The sequence below is a fragment of the Stegostoma tigrinum genome, chromosome 24, assembly GCF_030684315.1.
Source record: "Stegostoma tigrinum isolate sSteTig4 chromosome 24, sSteTig4.hap1, whole genome shotgun sequence".
Lineage (NCBI taxonomy): Eukaryota > Metazoa > Chordata > Chondrichthyes > Orectolobiformes > Stegostomatidae > Stegostoma > Stegostoma tigrinum.
In genome coordinates, this window is record NC_081377.1 from 14,291,350 (window position 1) to 14,310,898 (window position 19,549).

The window sequence follows — 19,549 nt, forward strand, 5'->3', positions numbered from 1 at the left end:
TTGGTTGCAGATGTTTTAATGCATTTCACCTGAACTGCGGCACTTACATTGTGCACAATTTGAAGTCAATGTTTTCATGATGTGAAATACCATAGCTGGTCATTTCAAATAAAAGAACACTCATCAGTACTGGATTTTAAAATAATTTTGATTTAAATGTTGAGCAATTCCAGGAGATATGATGTGTTGGCCTGTACTTCTGATGAAAATTGGTGTGAAAATTGTCAATTTAGCAATGAAACAATTGAGTTCAGTTTAAACAGAGATTGATTTTTTTGCAACATTAATGGAATACTTATCTTGGGAATCATGCATGTAGACCAAAAATAAGCCGATATTAGCTTGTGTTTCTTCAAACCTAAATGGAAAGAATTCAATTTCTGATTTTAAATTACATAACCTTATTTTGGATTCCGTTAATGATCAAATTCTGATCTTTTTTGAAAAGTGAGGTATTACAATTTTAATCCCCATTTTTGTGGTCTTTAACTTTCGTTTCATCTTTTTTTTTTGTAGGTTAACCGGATTTCAGCTTCCTCCTCCAATTGTGAGTTCAAGTTCTGTTCTGACTTTGTGGCTTCTCAGTGATTATGCAGTGAGTGCACAAGGCTTTAGAGCAATCTATGAGGGTAGGTGCTATTCTTACATCCTTTGGTGTAGATACATGCTCGGTCTGTTGTGTTGTGCTGCTGTACCAATGAGTTTGAAGTCCTTCAAAAGGCAATTAGGGAGAAGTTATTGTTTAAACAGAGGTCCCATGTTTTCTCATGCCATTGATCACAAAGGGATATTGCATTTTGACTTGTTGAATATTGAAAATATAAGAATAAAAAAAATCTACTAATGACAATGTTTGGAAAAATCCTACATTGAAGAATGAAAATTCTGATACTATGCCAATGACATTTACTTTTATTTCAAGCACTGTGGGACCACAGTGATCACATGTTTTGGTATGAAAAGCATGTGCTACCATGTTCATTTTTGAATGATGCTACCGAAAAGAACCTGAAAATATGGTATTGGCTTGGAAGATCATTTAATGAAGGCTCCGCTGATCTCTCAAAATATCAAAAAGGAAAGCAGATAAATTGTATTTGTCGCATTCCAAAAAAGGACTTGAAATTTTTCAAGCTTATTGTTGTTTGAGTTAAATATTTACTCAGACTGTTACAGGACATGTAACCTTGACAGGCCTGGTTTCACGTGGAAGGAGCCTCTAACTGGAAATTGTTTCTAATCACAGGAATACCATGTTCACATTTTCACTTTGCCAGATTTTTGCCACCTGTATTCCAAGAATACTGTAGGAAAAGGTGCATTTCACTCCAAAGCAACTCTACAGTTTTCCCAGAATTTCATTACAAACAACCTCAAATTCCCTAGGCTTCAAAATTATCAATGCAAATGTCAATCCCTGACAGCATATTTTAAGAGATCAAAAGCAACCTTTGTGCAAATGCAAAATTTAAGAGATGATGACGCTGCTATGATGGAATGTGATTGCCACAAAGAGAAGAGATGCACTGCATTCGTGTGTGCCTGGATCTTAAACATTTGCTCATTTGGTTCCGATGGCAATGTCCCTTGTTCATATCATCCTATATATGCACAAGCAAAGAAACCAGGATTTATTACTTGGTATCATTCCAGTTTTGTTACTAAACTGCACATAAATTTTGTGTGCTAACTGAAGATGAATGAATAGACTGTTTTTGTTTGAAAGGAAATGGCAAATTAGGTGACTGTGATTAATTTATGTGGAGAGTGCTACTGTGATCTGAATTATACACAAGCCACATCCCGCCAGATTTATTTTTACCTTGCTTGCAACTGAAGTGTATTGTTTGGCCACACTGAGACAAGAGAAAATTCACCAGACATCTGTTAGTCAGAATCAATCATGGTTTAGGAAAGAGATTCAACAGTACATAGAATGTTTTGGGATGCTGTCTGAAATAAAAGTATTGTGTAAACTGGGAACAAAACTCTTGCAAAAACGTAATAAGCAAAACAAGGGAGAAAGATCTGGAAAATTACTGTGGTGATGATTTGTTTTGCAAAAGTATGTTTATTAATACTTACATTCAAATTGTGAGAGGATAATTGTCTCCTTAGTTGCCTAAACTACCGGGACTATTTAAACAATGGAATATACCAAATAACACAATTTTATCTTCGTCTGATTTGAAACCAAATATTGTATCCATCAAGAATACCATATTCAAATAGTTTGTGAAGCAAGAAACATTCTGCTATTGGTGTCAGATGCTATGTGTCAGCAGAATGAATGCCACTTACTCAAACTTGATAGTTAATCAATAACAATTTTTTGATTGCATACGATGTGGTAGATAAGGTGTGCCTTTCTTGTTCTTCAATTTCCTGTGTCCAGCTGTTGATTCTTTTCAGATGGTGACATTCTGAATGTGGTGAAGATGCTGCTTTAAGTTTATAGTACAATTAAGTAATGAAGCTAACATTTACTCAGTTGTCTGTTCATATGCAAAATACTGACGAACAGTGAATAGAAAAAGTGATATCAGTGAAAGGATTTATGATTTTCACACAATTCTTGAGGGGATAAATGTAAAGAAGATGGTTCAACAAACTTTTTGAAAACTGAAAATATGCTTCAGTGATGATTACCAGAATACAGGTGTCAGGAATGTCACCTAGAAGTGAGCTTGAGAAAGAGATAAGATGGAAATGCATTACTTTACTGGATCCATCCCACTTACCTCAACAACTAGATTAAATTATTTGTTTTCTGTTGATTCTTTAAGTACGAAGCCTTTTACCAAGACTACCTTCCAAAATCACAGACTCAAGGATGTATGATGAAGATGAATACCTCCTGTCTGTCTTAAGCTATTTCTGAATATTTATGAGTTCAGAATTCACTTACTTAATATCATTGTTGCTTCCTTGATAGCACTCACTTCTGAAATAAATTCATCATTTACAACACACAATTTTGCACAAGTCTTTGTCTATGCCATTGAGTAATATCATTTCTTCACTGTTATACAGCTAAAATGTATTTATGATTCAATGAAAATGCTGAAACATATATCGTAACCATTAGTAAGAATTCCTTTTACCCCATCTGCTGACTAGGTAATCAGTTTAACAGATATAAGTATACATTGGTGCACTTACATAAACACTACTAGAAATCTGTGCAAACCTTTGAGCCTGAGCAAAACCCATAGGAAAATCAACAAATATGTTTTGTGTGCTCAAAGATTTTGAAATCCACATGAAGTTCTGTAGTAAAGAATTTGGCTACATGGTGAGGGAAATGACCAGGTGACAGAAAGCAAAGTTCAGGCATAAAAGGACAGTTATGACGGTGGGCTGAATTTTCAAAGCCAGGGTAGGAACCCAACACTCAAATAAATCATGAAGCTTAACTGAAATTTTAATTTCAAATCCCCATATTGGGCAGGAGATAAGCTAAGCACCCAGTTTGTGGAGTGGGACAACTTCAGTTAATGGATCCTGCCTCTTGCTAAAGAGAGGAGGCACCTTCTTAGAAGACTAGGAAATAAATCATGAAAGAAAGCGGCCATGCAAAAAATGAAAAAAATGTTGCACTCCAACCAGGCCCTGGTTTTAACATCAATCTTCAGATGTCCACAAATCAAATGAACTTTCTGCCTGGACTGAGCCCAATACCTGGGCACTAACATTCACCTGAAAGTCCAGGTTCATTGGATCAAAGATTAAAAGTGGTGTGCTTTAACTTCATGAGGTACTATTTCTAGGCAAGGGCATTTCCTGTTCTCACCACTCCCTGTGGTGTGTGCAGTGATTATAATGAGGTCAGCCAGGTAGACCTCAAAGAATGTGAGATCCCTGATTGGAGCTGTTATTCTGATCCAATCAGGGAGCCCTGGCTAACAGACATAAACAGGAGTGACAGAGTCTGTATAGTCTGAGAGCCGGCTCTGAGGGAGCTGGATCAGTGTCAAGTACTATGCATGTTAAATAAAGGGTGATGTGGTGACGGCATACCAACATCTGTGGAGCTATTTCAGAGGAGACAAGAGAGAAAAAAATATATTCCTGATGAAAGCCACTCGCAACCATTCGGCTTATACCTTCACTAGATACCAAACTGCCCTGTTATTTTTTGATTATTAGACCACTCCTTGTTCAGCCACAGGGATAGCTCCAGAAAAATTGCTAATGGGGAGAAGACACCATGCCAGATTAATCTGGATCAGGAGTGGGGGGTGGGGGATCGGGGTTGGTGGTGGTAGGGTGAAATAGCATCAGGAACACCAGTGCTCCTCTAAGGGAGAGAGACAATTTACTTCAGGGAACAAAGTTTGGTGCCAACACTATGGAAATAGCCCTATATAGATAAGAGGTGTGGATGATGTGAGGTCAGGTCCTGTGACCTACAAAGTTTGGGTAGGTGAGGGGGCCTTGAACAAGCATGTGGACCACATGAAGGCTGCAAAATCACAAATGGGGCAGGAGTAAAACATGCCCAACTCCTCAGAACAGCCAGAAAGGCTGTCGGAACCCATGGGTTCTCCTCATCTGTCTAACGTTGAAGAAAACTCAGGATCTGAGATGGACACAGCAGACGTTTCAGCCTCAATGCCTGTACCACCTGAAGAATAGGATAACTTTCTTCCGAGCCACACTAGAGGAAAAAGGTGGGCCATGCTACCAATATCTGTGGACGATTCAGCAGGACTGGACCCAGTATGAAAATGCCCCAAGAGGCTACAAGGAAAAGGAACAGGTTTATGTCCCTATACTTGGAGGGGCGATGACATACACAGAGTGTTTGTAAAAGATCTGAGGGTTTTCAGCAGAAGAACATTTCAGTAATGGTGCATGAGCTATGTGTATGATAACATTGGAGCAGAGTGGGGGACCAGCTAGAAAAGAAAACCAGAAGTGAGTGATTCTGGGAGCATTGCTCTGCATAATACATTAGGGCATCCTTTTTGTGGCCTGTTTGGGTTTTCTCCAGATGCTCCAGTTTCCTTCCACAGTCCAAAGATGTAGAAGTTAAGTAGATTGGCCATGCCAAATTGTCTATAGTGTCCAGGCATATGCAGGCTTAGGTGGATTCGTTTTGGGAAATGCAGGGTTACTAGTGCAGGGGAGTAGGTCCAGGTGGGATGCCCTTCAGTGAAAGAATAGGATAACTAGTGAAAACTAGAAGGGGCAAATGGTCTGCTTCCCCACTGTGGGGATTCTATGATTCTAAGGAATTAAAACTCCACCTGGGAAGAATGGAGTGTGTAGGGACTGTGTAACCAAACAAAAATTGCATTATGCTGGAGGGACTGCTGAAAAAAAAATCCATATTTGTGGTCAGAGATAATGGGAACTGCAGATGCTGGAGAATCCAAGATAACAAAGTGTGGGGCTCAATGAACACAGCAGGCCAAGCAGCATCTCAGGAGCACAAAAGCTGACGTTTCGGGCCTAGACCCTTCATCAGAGATCTATATTTGTTATATTAGCTATTTAAATATGACCTGCAGCTTCTACTGAAGACAATTTGCTTGTTCAGTTGTGTTGTTTGTGAGATAACTGCTTTGGAAAATATTTTAAAGCGACATCTTGCTCATTTGTTTCTTCCATTTGGAGTTATTTACTAAATTTGATCATCATACATTACCCATCTGCATGGGGATTGTGATAGTAATTGAAGGGCAACACAAATGTATGAGGCCAGAAAGGACGCAAAGGCAAATCTTTGGTTTCCCATTGAGGCACAACAGTCTGCAGCAAAACAAAGTAATTCTCCATTTGTACATGACATTTTTGAAGTTGAAATGTTGAGTAGAAATACAATGAAAAGAGTCAGCATTGATTAATTGGGAAGTTCTCAAAGATGAAGATTTATAGTTATAGAGAATGCTACAATCTCAAGATTTTCATTAAAGCAAAGAAAGTTTGAAAAATCCCTGATAGATGTCATCAAGATTAATTGGTGAAAGATTGTTTTCAAAGCTTGCAATATGGTAACAAGTCCATGTGCATGTACAACACCAATGAAAAACATACAAGATGTTAGAACAAATTCTTTTATGCAGAAAATGTGTATTGACCATTGCTGAAGCTTAAACCTTTTTGAAAAGGAAATCACACACTTGTGAAAAAGTAGCATGTGAAAAGAAGTCGAGAGAAAGCAGGAGAGTACGATAAGACTGGCCGGTTCACTCCACATAACCCCAGTACAGATGTGTTGAGACAATTGTCGATTTCTGTACTGTAATCTTCGAAGATTCTTATCTTTCATTATTTCACCTCACAGGCATGCACACAAATATCATGTGGATATTTTATATCTTGCAATGTCTGTATTGTCCATTATTCCATTCTCTATAAACCTGATTATGTTCATTGTAAAAATATTTGGCACGTGTTCTTCAAATTTGTAGAATAAGTTATAATTTTTTTTGCAAACTAGGAACGGGTTGGGAGATGAGCTGGAATATGATGTGAGATATTGCATTATATGTCACTTTACCAACCCGCTCACAAGTACTGTACATTTACTAATACGTCATTCTCATTCATTCTTAGCTCTTTTACTAACCACTCACCAGTGCACTCTGTTTACGATACCACATTTCATTCATTAATCAAACGTCGCTTTTGTAGTACATTTTACTATTACAAGATATCCTAAATTAAAACTTGCCTTCCAACCCGTTACTGCTTCTTTACACCTTCAATCCTTATTGGCCCCATCCAGCAAGCAGTGCTTAGACCTGTTTCTATATCAAAGACTACCCCTGAATAAATGTTAATATTTTAACCTGTTCAGAACAATTCCGTTCCCACCATCATGTCTGTGCAACTCACCCAAAACCGTGGAAAGATTATATTATTAATCAGTGCCTTAGCAACTGTCTCTCGGGACTTGAATAGATTGCAGAACATCGAACAGGTTTCCTCCACTAGCACGTACTTATTCAATACATATTGAATAGAGCTGCTAACCCCTTTAGGAAAGTTGTGTGAAACTACATGAATGAATGTGTAAGAACTGTCAAAACTGTTAGTAATAAATAAAATCTGACCTAGCTACGGTAATCAGTTTAATTATCTATAATTCTCTTAAGTACATGTATAATTTCTAACTTATTTAGATCATATAGGTGTAGTGTTTTTATGAACATTTGCCACCTTAAAACATGAAATGACTAACACCTCTTAATTAGGCAGACCAGACCAGAAAGACACTAATCCCATCATGAGTAACAGCCAGCATTTAGCAAGTATTTAAACTATCTTTTGCTTCCCCAGGACAGATGTCATGCAAACTTTTGTGTGCAATAGATACAATTATGTAACACCATAGTGTTAGAATTTTAATACATGTAAGAACTGTGTATTAAGAGGCTACTTTTGCCACTCACCAATTTCGGTTGTTATTTGAACATGATCTCACAATGGTCAATCATAACACCGTGGGATTGGACGTTGAATTTTGGAATGAAAGAATATTATTGAAGCATAAGGGTAGCAGACTTACAATAGATAAGATGCAAGCAACAACTTAGTCATGACAATTAACGCTATAAAACAGAGTCAAAAACTACCTGCCAATTTCCATGATCTGAAAATTTGTGGTTATATTCTTGGCAATCAACGAATGAATTCTGGCTGCAATATTTCATGATGTCCACTGAAATTATGTTTTAAACATGAAAAATACAACAGTTATTCTGGTTATAATATTTGCTTTATCTTCAAACATTAAGCACATTAAATGTTATATGCAAAAATTTATACTGTACATTCTGTAATATTATTTTCAGATTTGAGTTGGACATTATGTGGCTTGTAAATTTTTGAGTATTAAAGTTATACCAAAGGAGGTTTTGGGGAGAGGTCTAACAATTTGACACTTCCTGTTTGAATATGGAGGGAAGAGAGGGAAAAATTCACAGGTAAATGAAGTTGACCGGTAGCCTAAAGGCCAGCAAACGAGTTTCTGGGGGTAGATTTTTAAATAAAACTGAGTAGATACCAAGAATGGACAGTGGATAATTAAGGATCAACTTTTTTATGGGTTTGTAAAGGGTAAGTAATTTCTAACACACAAATCAACGTATTTTGGGGAAGTAGTGGTGTTCTCACAGAGAAAATGCAATGGGTGTTGTGTGCGTGGATTGTCAAAAGGGAGTTTATCAGGGGACACTTGTGACACAAAAATTGCATGATTAACTTCAACAACATTCAAATTCATGTGAATTTTACAGAGTCGGAAATTACTCAAATAGATGTCAGTGGGGATTTAATGGGTGTAAATGTGAGATGCAATATTTTCGAAGGAATAAAATAGACAGGGCATGTAGATTAAATCTTAAAATCATAAGAGCTTGGAGTCAGTGAGGTTCAAGTGTATTAATCTTTAAAAGTGGGAGGACAAATTGAGGAAGCTGTAAAGCTACTTTAGGTGTCAGCACGAACATGGAGAAGAAAGGTCCTGTAAACCAGTGCAAATCATTGTTAGGTTGCAGTTAGAATATTGAGCACCCTATTTCAGGAAGGTTATCTATACCAAGGAACATGGAAGTGATTTGCTGGGTTTTGATGATCTGTAGTAGAGAATGGGAATTTGTTCCATAGGTGATCCAGAGGTGCTTAGTGCCTTTAAATCAAGAGACCAGAGCAAATATATAAATAATGAGGAGTTAATTAGATCTGGAAATGAAATCAAAACGATTTAGTTCAGGTAATCCTCATAAAAGGACCTTAATTGCACTAAATAAAAACATGATCTATATACATATACATATACACAAACTGCATAATTTGATGGAATTGTAAGTTAACTGATAAGACTGTTGTCTGGTAATTTCTGTGCTATATGGAAACTACAGGATGTTTCCCATGTCTTGGATAACCGTGTGTGCACTCAGTCCCACAAGTTGTGTCATATCCCGTTTCTGAGGAAAGGGCAGGGAATACCGGAATGTTCGGAGAGTGTGGCAAACTGTGAGGGTGATGACACCCTTGGACTGCAGTCTAGATCAAAACACATCTAAAAAACCAAGAGATCAGCAAATGCACTGGAGGTCATAACAAAGTGTACATGTGCATCATCATAGGAGACTCAATAATAGACAATCCATGAGTGTTACAGCAAATGTCAGTGAAAATCTCAATAAAAAATTTCTTGTTCTTACACAGTTGGTTGTAAATACATGAAATTCTTTGAAGTAGGGAACAGTTAATGCAGAGGCCATTGTATCTTTTAAAAGCAAAAAAAAATCAATATATATTTGCAGTAGAGTGGGTGAAAGCCTACAGAGATGGAGCAGACTGTGACATTGGGTTTTGATTGCTTGAGGAAGTAGTCAGCTGAAACACAATGAAGTGAATGGTCTCCTGCTGTCTAGAAAATGTTTATCGTTTGAGGACTATGGAATACCCTATCAGGAAGTAACATGGAAGCAGAGTCCATGGTGCTTTTCACAAAAGAAATGAATAAATCTTTAAAACAAAACAAAAGGTCAGAAGGAACCAAAAGGGGGATAACACCTGCTTAATTCTGATGCAGAAACAATAGTTGGATTTTCTCTATGCTGGAAAATTTATTCATACCACTCAACTGTCAAAAGAAAAATAGTTGGAAATGCACTACCTAACCTGTCTCTTGAAATGTATTCAATGATATCTGAAATAGAAAGTTTTTGCACCAAGCAGTATTCCAAATTTATACATTGAAATGTATTTTTTTCTTACTTTAGATGAGCCAGATGTGAGGAAGGAGGGGAGAGGCTTTTTAACTACGGTGCTATCAGGACTTACACAGTTAATGGGATAGGGCCCTGAGGAGTAGTTTCGAACAGAGAGACCGAGGGGTGCAGGCACATAGTGCCTTGAATTTGGCATCACAGGTGGACAGGGTAGTGAAGAAGACATTTGGCACACCACCTTCATCAGCCAGAGCATTGAATACAGGAATTGGGTGGTCAAGTTATAAGACATTGGTAAAGCCACATTTGGAGTACTGTGTACAATTCATGGTCACCCTACCATAGGAAGGATGGTATTAATGAGAAAGGGTGCAAAAGAAATTGACAAGGGTGTTACTGAGACTGGGGGGTTTGAGTTAAAAAAGAGAGGCTAGATAGGCTGAGGGCTTTTACCCTGGAGTGTAAAAGGCTGAGAAGTGACTTTATCGAGGTTTATAAAATCACAAGGGGCATAGATAGGGTGAATAGCTAAATTCTTTTCCCCAAGGGACTTCCCTTGAGGAGTCCAAAACTAGAGGGCACAGTTTTTAAATGAGAAGGGAAGGATTTAAAAGGGACATGAGGAACGTCTTTTCTTCTAGCAGCTCATTCCATTTATGCACCACCCTCCGCATGGAAGTGGTAGAGGTGGGTACAATTTCAACATTTAAAAGACATTTGGACAGGTACATGAATAAAAAAGGTTTAGAGGGATTTGGGCCAAATGGGACTAGTTCAGCTCAGGAATGTTGGTCGGCATGGACAAGTTAGGTCACAGGGCCTGTTTCTGTGCTATATGCTTAAAAGAAAAGACTGATACTTGATGCCTTCCTGCCTCCATGCAAATTATTTCTGGGTGGGAAGGCCTGCGCGTGAGGTTCCTGCCCTACCTTCACTTGAAACCCTTACTGCTTCATCTGCAGTTTTCCCAGCTGCAGGCAGACCCCCCTGACCTGCAGGTTAAACTGTGGTGTCAGTGACACGGCAGGGGGGATTCCTGTGATCTGCACCAATTTGTGCATCATTGAGAGCATTGGGTCGGGTGTGGCAGCTCAAAGACAACCCTTTGTTTTTAATTCTGATCCATACGGACACACTGTATCTGTTTCCCCCACCCCCATCGTCCTCAAAGAGATAATTTCACTGTATTGTTACTGGAGACTGGTACGCTAAGGGCTACTAAGCCAGTACTAGTCACAAATTTTGCAAACTTCATGTGCTAAAGTCATCAGGCTCTGATTTGCTGTTTGTTCCAGGCAAGGAGACAAACATATCCCAGAATCCTCAGTAGGGACGAAGGACCAAGGATGTCTCTTTAAATGCTCGATGGTCAACTAAGAATGGGCACAGCTGTTTCGATGCTTTTTTAGAAAAGGCACAAGATAGACTTCTCACAATGAGAATGAACATTAACTCCTTTTCTTTTCCCATTTCAGATTCCTGGCATCTGCAGTACTTTACTCTTGTTGAAATAACATGGTGTTTGTTCATTTATTGGAGACAATATGAAATACTGTGCATAACAAGAAATCAAAACGCTGAATTTTTCATAATTTAGAGCAACAACTGGTTTTCATCGCTACCCTAGCTGTGTTAAAATGATACTTTAATCCTGTGCTAAAAATAGTTTAATGGAATTTCATTGGAATCAGCTAAAAGTACCATCTGTCACTGGTGACACAACCAGATTTTTGGATGTGTTTATATTTGTGTGATAAAATTGATACGATCCACAATTGCAAAACAGCATTTTTCCATAATGTCAAATTACAATGGCATTCAGTTTGTGGAAAGCTTTTTGTCATAAAATAAAAATGCCAATTCTGTAGAAGTTACACAGTGCTGTGGTACTTGAGTAATAGTTTATTTAGATGGTAGAGCAGCCACTAAATTTTTCTTATAATGCATAAGGAGACATTCCACCACTAAATTTATCTTGATCATAACTCATGTCAACTTTCCAAGGTTTAAGTCTCCAGTTAGGTTTCAGCATGCCACAGTGACTGTTGCTCTTGTTTAGAGCCTTTTACTTCAGTATTTGCTTCTTCTCCTGCTTCATGCTGTGGAACTCATTTACTTCTCCATTCACAGTACGGACCCAGCAACATTAACCATGTAGATAATGTTCATATATATTGCTGAAGTATTTCTGTCACTTTTTTCACAAAACATTGTTGATCTTTGACTTAAAATATTGTCTGAAATCCTATTCACAATCGAGAAGGAGTTCCAGATATATTCAAGGTGTGAATACACCTTCCCAATTTTACTGCAGAATGGTCTAGCTTTAGGTTTAAGAGTGGAGGAAATTGTGGGCTGAATTTTCTGGGCCATGTGATGCCAGACTAAGAATTGGGAAGGTCAATTAGTGGCTTGGGAAGCCGTGTGGACAGCAGACTGACATCTTTCCATCCATCCTGTATTGCCATCAACAGTAGAGTTGGCCACTGGGATGCCTGCCTAGAGACCAATAGACCCATATTAGTTGCTAATTTAAGATCATTTCCTGCCTTTGCAGCAGCTTTCCTGTATCACATGAACCTGCCACTCTGCAGGGAGATCAGAATGAAACCTGGAGACCTTCTAGTGAATCCCATGGGGAGAGAGCCCACCTTTATGACTGCTCAGTGACATCACCTACCCTAATGACAGTGACTGACTTTATCATACCATGTAAACAGTATTGCTTAACTCTTAAATTGTTAGCGTCATATATTACTTGCGAACTCAACTTGAAATTTATCATATTATGATCACTCTTTCCAGAAAATCTTTTACATGATTGGTAATAAATTTGAATATATATAACCCTTGAAAGTTATTTAAAACTTATGTCCTATGATTGTTAAATATTTCATGACATTCTCATAATTTATTGATAGTTAACATTGAATACTTTGTAGCTATGTATATTTCATTTTATCAAAATTTTATAGTCTTTACCGTTCACAAAGTGTACACAGTTAGGTAGAAATTAATGTTGTGACACAGTTGTTGGCTTGTCAAATTGTCCCTAAATTTACAGTTTGGATTGAAATACATTTATTTTGCCAATCCTCCGAAAGGCATCCACGGTCTGTTTAATGACTACATTAACTCTTTATTTCCAATTTCTCAAAAATAATGTGAGGCAAAGATATTAATTTATTCATTTTGCACCCAGTAGACAATGACCTCAAGAGAATGCAACAAAAATGTGCAAAATTTTCATGGAGTTATCAAAGACCCTTTTTTGTTCAGCAATGTCAGATGTACCAGCCCCTCACAGCTCCACTTATGATCAATGGAAGACTCCTAGGTAATCATCCACTGAAGGCCTGAATGTGGACACCAGTGAACAACACCAGCAGAGAGGCATAAAGATTTTCAATAGATACTTTCTGAGCTGTAGGACTTGCTTGAAATGTGGTTCAGGTGCCTTGACTGCAAAGGGATTTGGGCTGAGTATGGACTGATAGGTTTGTCATGCACAACCAGAGCATGCTGCATCCTGCACAAACTTTAGAAAGAAGTGTCGCAAAGGAGATAGTGCCTGTTGGAGGAGGAAAAGAGAATGGACTGGCACATAATGAACATTCGGCGCTGCTCTGGACCTGCATGCTAGAGAAACACTTGAGTGCCTCATCTGATCACACTTCAACCAAGGGAGGTGTGGCCATAATGGAACCGATAGGAACAAGCAGGATGACAATGTGGACAGCATTTCTCTGCAAATGAAGTTCTTATTTGTGAGAAATCTTCAATGCATTATGTTGTCTGTGCTGCATTGAAAACCTGTCTTTCCAAGGAAGTCCTATACTTTACCCAAGTCATGGTCAATATGGATTCAAAGAACCATGATACTTTCCAGAATACAGCAAGACATAATGCTTTGAAATAAAAGTTCAAAATCCCCTCAAGAACATTAAAAGCTATGGCAAAATAAATCTTTTTGTACCACTAGGATTGCTTCAGTGTCCTCTTTGTAAGTTAAATCTAATGTTTGCAGTCGAGTTACAAGCAACTCACTTGTTTCAGGATATAACACTTGAGATGCTCAAGGGATACATTCTCTGGATTGTGGGATTGATAAGGTCCTCTCCAAAGACTGCAACACTTGCACAAGTCCAGGGGGAGCCTCAGTCATTGGTTTTACAATCAACTATCATGGTTTTTGTTAACCAGGCTTCTTGGAGGGACTGTGGACTAGAGACAGCTTCACGAGATTGCCAAGTGCCATGGTCTCTATCTGTCTGTACTTGTCCCAGGATCATTCTGTTTCTTACAACTTGTCAAGTGCAAGTGAGCACTTGGATTCTTTTGAATGGAGTATTCAGCCATGAAAGTGGCTGTTCATATAATATTTTTCCAAAGAAAATTTACAGAGAAAGAATTCTAATTGAGTTCATCTTTTGTTTAGGATATAAGCAGAACATATTAGGTGTCAGTGGAGGTCAGCAAAAACAAGGAGATCGTTGTTGCTAGTTATGAAGCTTTTGGGTCAAGTTGGCATCTGGACAGACTGTCTTACATGTGGTTGCAGGTACAGTGCTTCATTGAAAATGAGTGCTAGAGAAGGCTGCAGAGGTAAGAGTGTGATGGTTATCAGCTGAAACCTTCATATGACTGAAGCTGCTGCATCTAAAGTGGTCATTGAACCATTTCTTGCAAGTTCTTTTGCATCATCTGCACAGTGCTCCAGCTGCTCATCTCTTTTGTGACCTCCAATCATGACTATTTGGTAAAGCTAGGTAATCTCACCCTGCTTCCACACTTTCCCTCCTACATCCACCATGACATCAAGCACCATATCCATAGAATACGGGTTTCCCTTCTTCTACCCTTGTCTGTCTTCCCCCTTGCCTCTCAGTTGCTACCAAGGCACACAATCCTGCCAATGTGCGTTCTGCCAGTGCCTCTTGAGAAGCTCAGCCCTCTGTCAGCCTTTCCAGTGCTTCTACAGCTAATTGAATGCCAAAGCTGGGAGATCTCATTGGCCCCCATGCAAAGAAATTCAATCAAACTTCCATTACGCATAGAGTTGTGGCGCTAATTGTGCTCCTGACATTTCACTAAAAAATAACTCTGTTCAACTTTTTTTAGTCTTCGTTCCTAACTTCACCAAAGGTAAGACATTATCAATGTATCTCTCACAAATTTGGGAGGAGTGCATGTGTGGGGGTTGTCTGACATACTTGGCTCAAGTTTTCTTCCACACATGTTCAACCTCACCACCCTCTAAGCTAACGAAGTGTGGAGCTGGATGAACACAGCAGGCCAAGCAGCATCTTAGGAGCATAAAAGCTGACATTTCAGGCCTCAAGGTCTAGGCCCAAAACATCAGCTTTTGTGCTCCTGAGATGCTGCTTGGCCTGCTGTGTTCATCCTGCTCCACAATTTGTTATCTCGGATTCTGCAGCATCTGCAGTTCCCATTATCTCTGATCATGATTTTACCCTCCAAGCTAATGTTACTGAAAGATATTTGTTCTATAAACCTTTTGTGAGGTTGGCATTTAAAACATTTTATGGCTTTTACCTTAGAGGGTATTTACGACTTAATTATCTTGGAACTTCAGTGGCTGAAAGCTTGGACAATGGTTTGAATTAACTTGCTTCTCAACATTCATCAGCTATTAGCTGTATCGCGAGTGATGTTTTAGCCTAATTTACATGGCATTTCAGACTGAACCTGTATTATTCCAAAACGGACTTAGAGAGCATGTTTATGATGACAAAGCAGAGGTTTTCTTTACTCTGCATCAGCAGTAACTGTTGTTGATCCAACACAAAATGCAGCATATTCACATGACTGTAGATATGAAACTACAGCCATGTGACCTACAAATAGATGAATGAAACTATATTCAATCAGAAAAGAAAGTTGTGGACAAGGGCACGACTAGAAAAAGGCAAATCAGGCAAGATGTTATAAAATCAAATTAACCGACACTAAATAGATATCTAGGTGCTTCATTCTAAACCTTATCAATAAAATATTAAGATTCCAGTTGCTCCTCTAATATTCAGCATGTATTAGATAGATTTATAAATGATGCACTGAACTGCTTATGTAATTTATGCTACTTATTTGGTATGTAACTGTCCATTTATGATCGGCTAATTAATTCTGACTATACCTATTCAAATCCATTAAGCACTGATGTACACAATTTTAATTTGTGATTTTGTAATTAATAAGTAAACCTGCTTGCTTAACTTTGTCTTTGAAGATAGGGCGAGAACAGTAATTTACTTACTCAGCATCTTAAGAGAGGTCTGGAAAATAGATGCTTGAAGGTATCATTGGAACAATTTACAGGATACTGTTCATATAATCCTTAATATAAGAGATCTTAATTATAATTAAAACAAAATAAATGACAAGAGCTCTTCACACTGGAGAACAGAACTCTTTAAAATAAAATGGTCAGACAAGCGTATAAGATTGAAAGAGGCCTATGTGGAAAATAAATTCAGAAAGAAACCATGTGGGTCTGTTTCTGTTCATTCAATGTAAAAATATCTCTTTGATTGCCTTCTAACAGTGAGAGGTGACTGCAATACCTATTCATTGTGTTTAGAAATGACCAGATAGGGTACTTTGATGGAATGAAATGTTCCAGAAGGCCTATTAGAAAATCTGACTAAAGTTTTCAGCAATTTTCTTGTACATTATCTTCAACTGAATGTAATTATGTTTCAATTCCACTATCAGTCCACAATTGTACGTTTTGTTACAATGTCTGTCGAGACTGAAATTTTAATGAGAAATTCAGCTCGCTGTTGAAAGAATGATGTGTCAAGCTTTCATGTTTCAAATCTATTACTGCACTAAGGTCCGATTTTTTTAAAAAAAGCTATTGACAAAACATTGTTTTCTTTGGTGGACAACTTAAACTTTAAGTTCAAAAAGGGATCCCCATTTAACTTCTCGAACAATTGCAAATCTCCCGTCACAGCTCTCCCTAAAATGGACATTTCCTCTTCCAAGAACTGTCTTTTAAATTATTCCTTTACTTTCCTAGTTTACATGAAGAAGGACTATCTCTTACCTTATTTCTTTATTTTTCTACTGCTTCTACGAAGGTAATGCTTAACTTTTTTAAACTTTGTTTCTTTCAATGTTTTGTACCTAAGTACCTTTTGCCTGAGATGGTGCCATGTTTGGCACTGATATGCACTTTTCCCTGTATTCTTGTACTTCTATACTTGAGTAGATATGGTGATAAAATCTAAATTCAAATCTAAAATTATTCTGAGACCTAATTAGCTTGCTTTCCTTCTTTAAACATTTATTATTGAGGTGACTTCTGATTCCAGAACTGTTTTTGTGGTGAGGACTATACTGTAGATCCCTTTGTCTAGCTCCATGCAAGATTGATCTTCCAGAATCCATTAAATCCCTCCAATTTCAGACTTCAACTGAGCTTGAGTTCCCATGAACTTTCTTTGTGGTGAATGACGACGTTAACACGTTCTCTTACTAATGTGCAGGCATGGATGCTTTTAAGTTTGCTCTTTATCACTTTCAAGTACAATCCACCCAAGTGAATATTGAAAACCATCTGTTTGTGGTGTTCATGAGTTTATAGGGAAGCCTGTAATTTAATCTCAAAATTGAGTCTGTCTCTGCACTTCCCACGGCAGTGAGGAACTCATTAGCATTGCATATAAGTAGAAATGCTCTTTGATTATCTTTGATCCCAAATTTCTTTCATACTAGAATTAACTGGATAGTTTACAGGACATTTTATTACACCTCAACATAATACCTTTCTGTGTCTGTGAGACTCAAGGTCTACTCGTTATATATTTCAAAGACTGTACTCAGATGTTTCAAAGCACATGGGAATTCAGGTTCAGTTGAAGTCTGAAATTGGAAGGATTTAAATGATTGTACTTTGTGGGAAAGTGTGTTATTTTTTATTTATTTGTTTTGTGTAGGTATTCTGAACTGGCGACTATGGGTTGGAAGTTAGCTAGAGCAATGCAACATTCAGGGAAAATAAGTGTTCCAATTGCTGCTTTGTTCAGCCTTGCCGAAGGACAAGGACAAGGCTTCACATGAAGTTTTCAATAGGCCATTTAAACCAGTTCAAGAGCTACTAAATGGTGGGTTTTAGTCAGTTGATTGAAGGAGTGGAAGCAAAGAGTTACTACCTTTGGGTTGCAAGTCAGTCACGTCTGGGGACCAGAGAAAAGAGGTTCCATCCTGTTGTGGGTAAGTTACCACAAGCTGCCTTTAGTTTGCTTAATTAGTAGTCAATCTCACAACTGGCAATCAAATGCAGAAATAACTATTTGAACATTATTGCATGTAACAACCAAAATATGACACCTCAAGTTAGCAAGTTAAGCTTCAGAATTAACTGTTATCCAACTAAATGTGGGATTTAGCTACGATTCCAACTAACAACATATGTTCCAAGGGATGCTCGGGGTTCAATGCTCGTGCAGTGTTGTTCTCTAGAGTTCTACTGCTGAAGAAACCTGAAGTTGAATTCTTGTAGGACTTTTTTGTATTGCTAAGTTTGTGGTATGACTTTGTGAAACTTCTGAAGTCGCCAATTCTGTGACAATACTTTCTTATCAGGACTAGCTTCTCTGTTCCTTGTTAAATTCAGTGTTAGCTGTCTCTTCGATATGTAGCATCTCCTGCCATTAACTCCTTAAATTCCTTTCTCGGCAGTGTTAATTGTCCATTTGTCACAACGAACCAGATATTTCCTCCATTCTCCAAGGAAACAGTTTGTTTATGTTGCTTCAACTCTTTTTTTTCTCAGGGATCGTTAATTGAGAATTTGTGATTAATTCCTTTTATCTTTGTCCTTTTTATCTCAAGAAACAGTTTATTCCAGAAAGAGTTATTTCTGATTCTTTCAACCCATGAACAATTATCAAAATGCTGAAGTTTATAGTATCAAAATCCCAAAATGGTGCTTCAGTAGCAAATTCAGTGAGTCAGTAGGTCCAGTAAAGTGTTGTGTTGGCCTCGCAAGAATCCCTGGGAAATGTTTGGGCTGGAATGAAGCATTGTAGACCATTGGTTGTACAGTGAAACTGAGTAGGGCAGGGGGTGGGGAAGCGAAGAAATCCGACAAGCAATAATTATTTGGTGCAGCTGAAAATGACTGAAGCTCAGACAAAAATCCAGGTGAATTGAAGATTTGTGAAGATAGCTGTCTGTGGACTCATTTGAATTGTTCCCATGTGTTGGCTCTGGAATAGAGTTTGCAGAGTCCAGAGAAATGTAGTCCCAAGAAAGAGAGTGAATGACTGTATGTGAGCAATTATTAAGGCAGTCTAAAATGAAATAGTTTTTGCATGAGTTCCAAAATTAGGTCTTTGAATGTGAATTGGAATTTCTTAGAGGTAAAGTTTTCACAAGTCATTGACCAGCAGCAAATTGAATGTCACATGGGGGGTGTGGGATCCTGAGAAAACTTTGGGATCTCATTTGACCACATTTAACATTTGATATGTACTGCAAGGTGTTTGACAACCACTTCTCTGTTACCCATGTTTCCCCCATATTAATTCTGGATGTTAGTGTACAAACAATAAAAAAAACTGTAAATTGTATTATTGTTCTAGCTTGGTGTTGTAAAGCTTATTTTTATTCAAAGTGGTAGAATTGAGACTTACTTCTTTCAAAAAGTACCTGATGTCATACACATTTTCTAATTTTTTTTAAATGACTGGGACCTTGGTAAACCGTTACATAAATTTGGCAGAAAGACAGAAATTGCTGGGAAAACTCATTAAGCCTGGCAGCATCTGTGGAAAGAAAGTACAGTTAACTTGCTTGCTGAGCTGGCTTGTTTTCATTCAGATCTT

The 19,549-nt window shown here is 38.0% G+C and overlaps 1 protein-coding gene across 1 annotated transcript in view; it reads left to right on the forward strand.

The window, feature by feature from the left end:
* Positions 1–19,549, forward strand: part of csmd2 (CUB and Sushi multiple domains 2) — a 1,700,996-nt gene that overhangs the window by 260,846 nt on the left and 1,420,601 nt on the right. Inside the window, exon 3 of the mRNA XM_048558072.2 lies at positions 517–629. Within this exon, the coding sequence (XP_048414029.2) occupies positions 517–629 (113 nt within the window). The remainder of the gene's footprint in view (positions 1–516; positions 630–19,549) is intronic.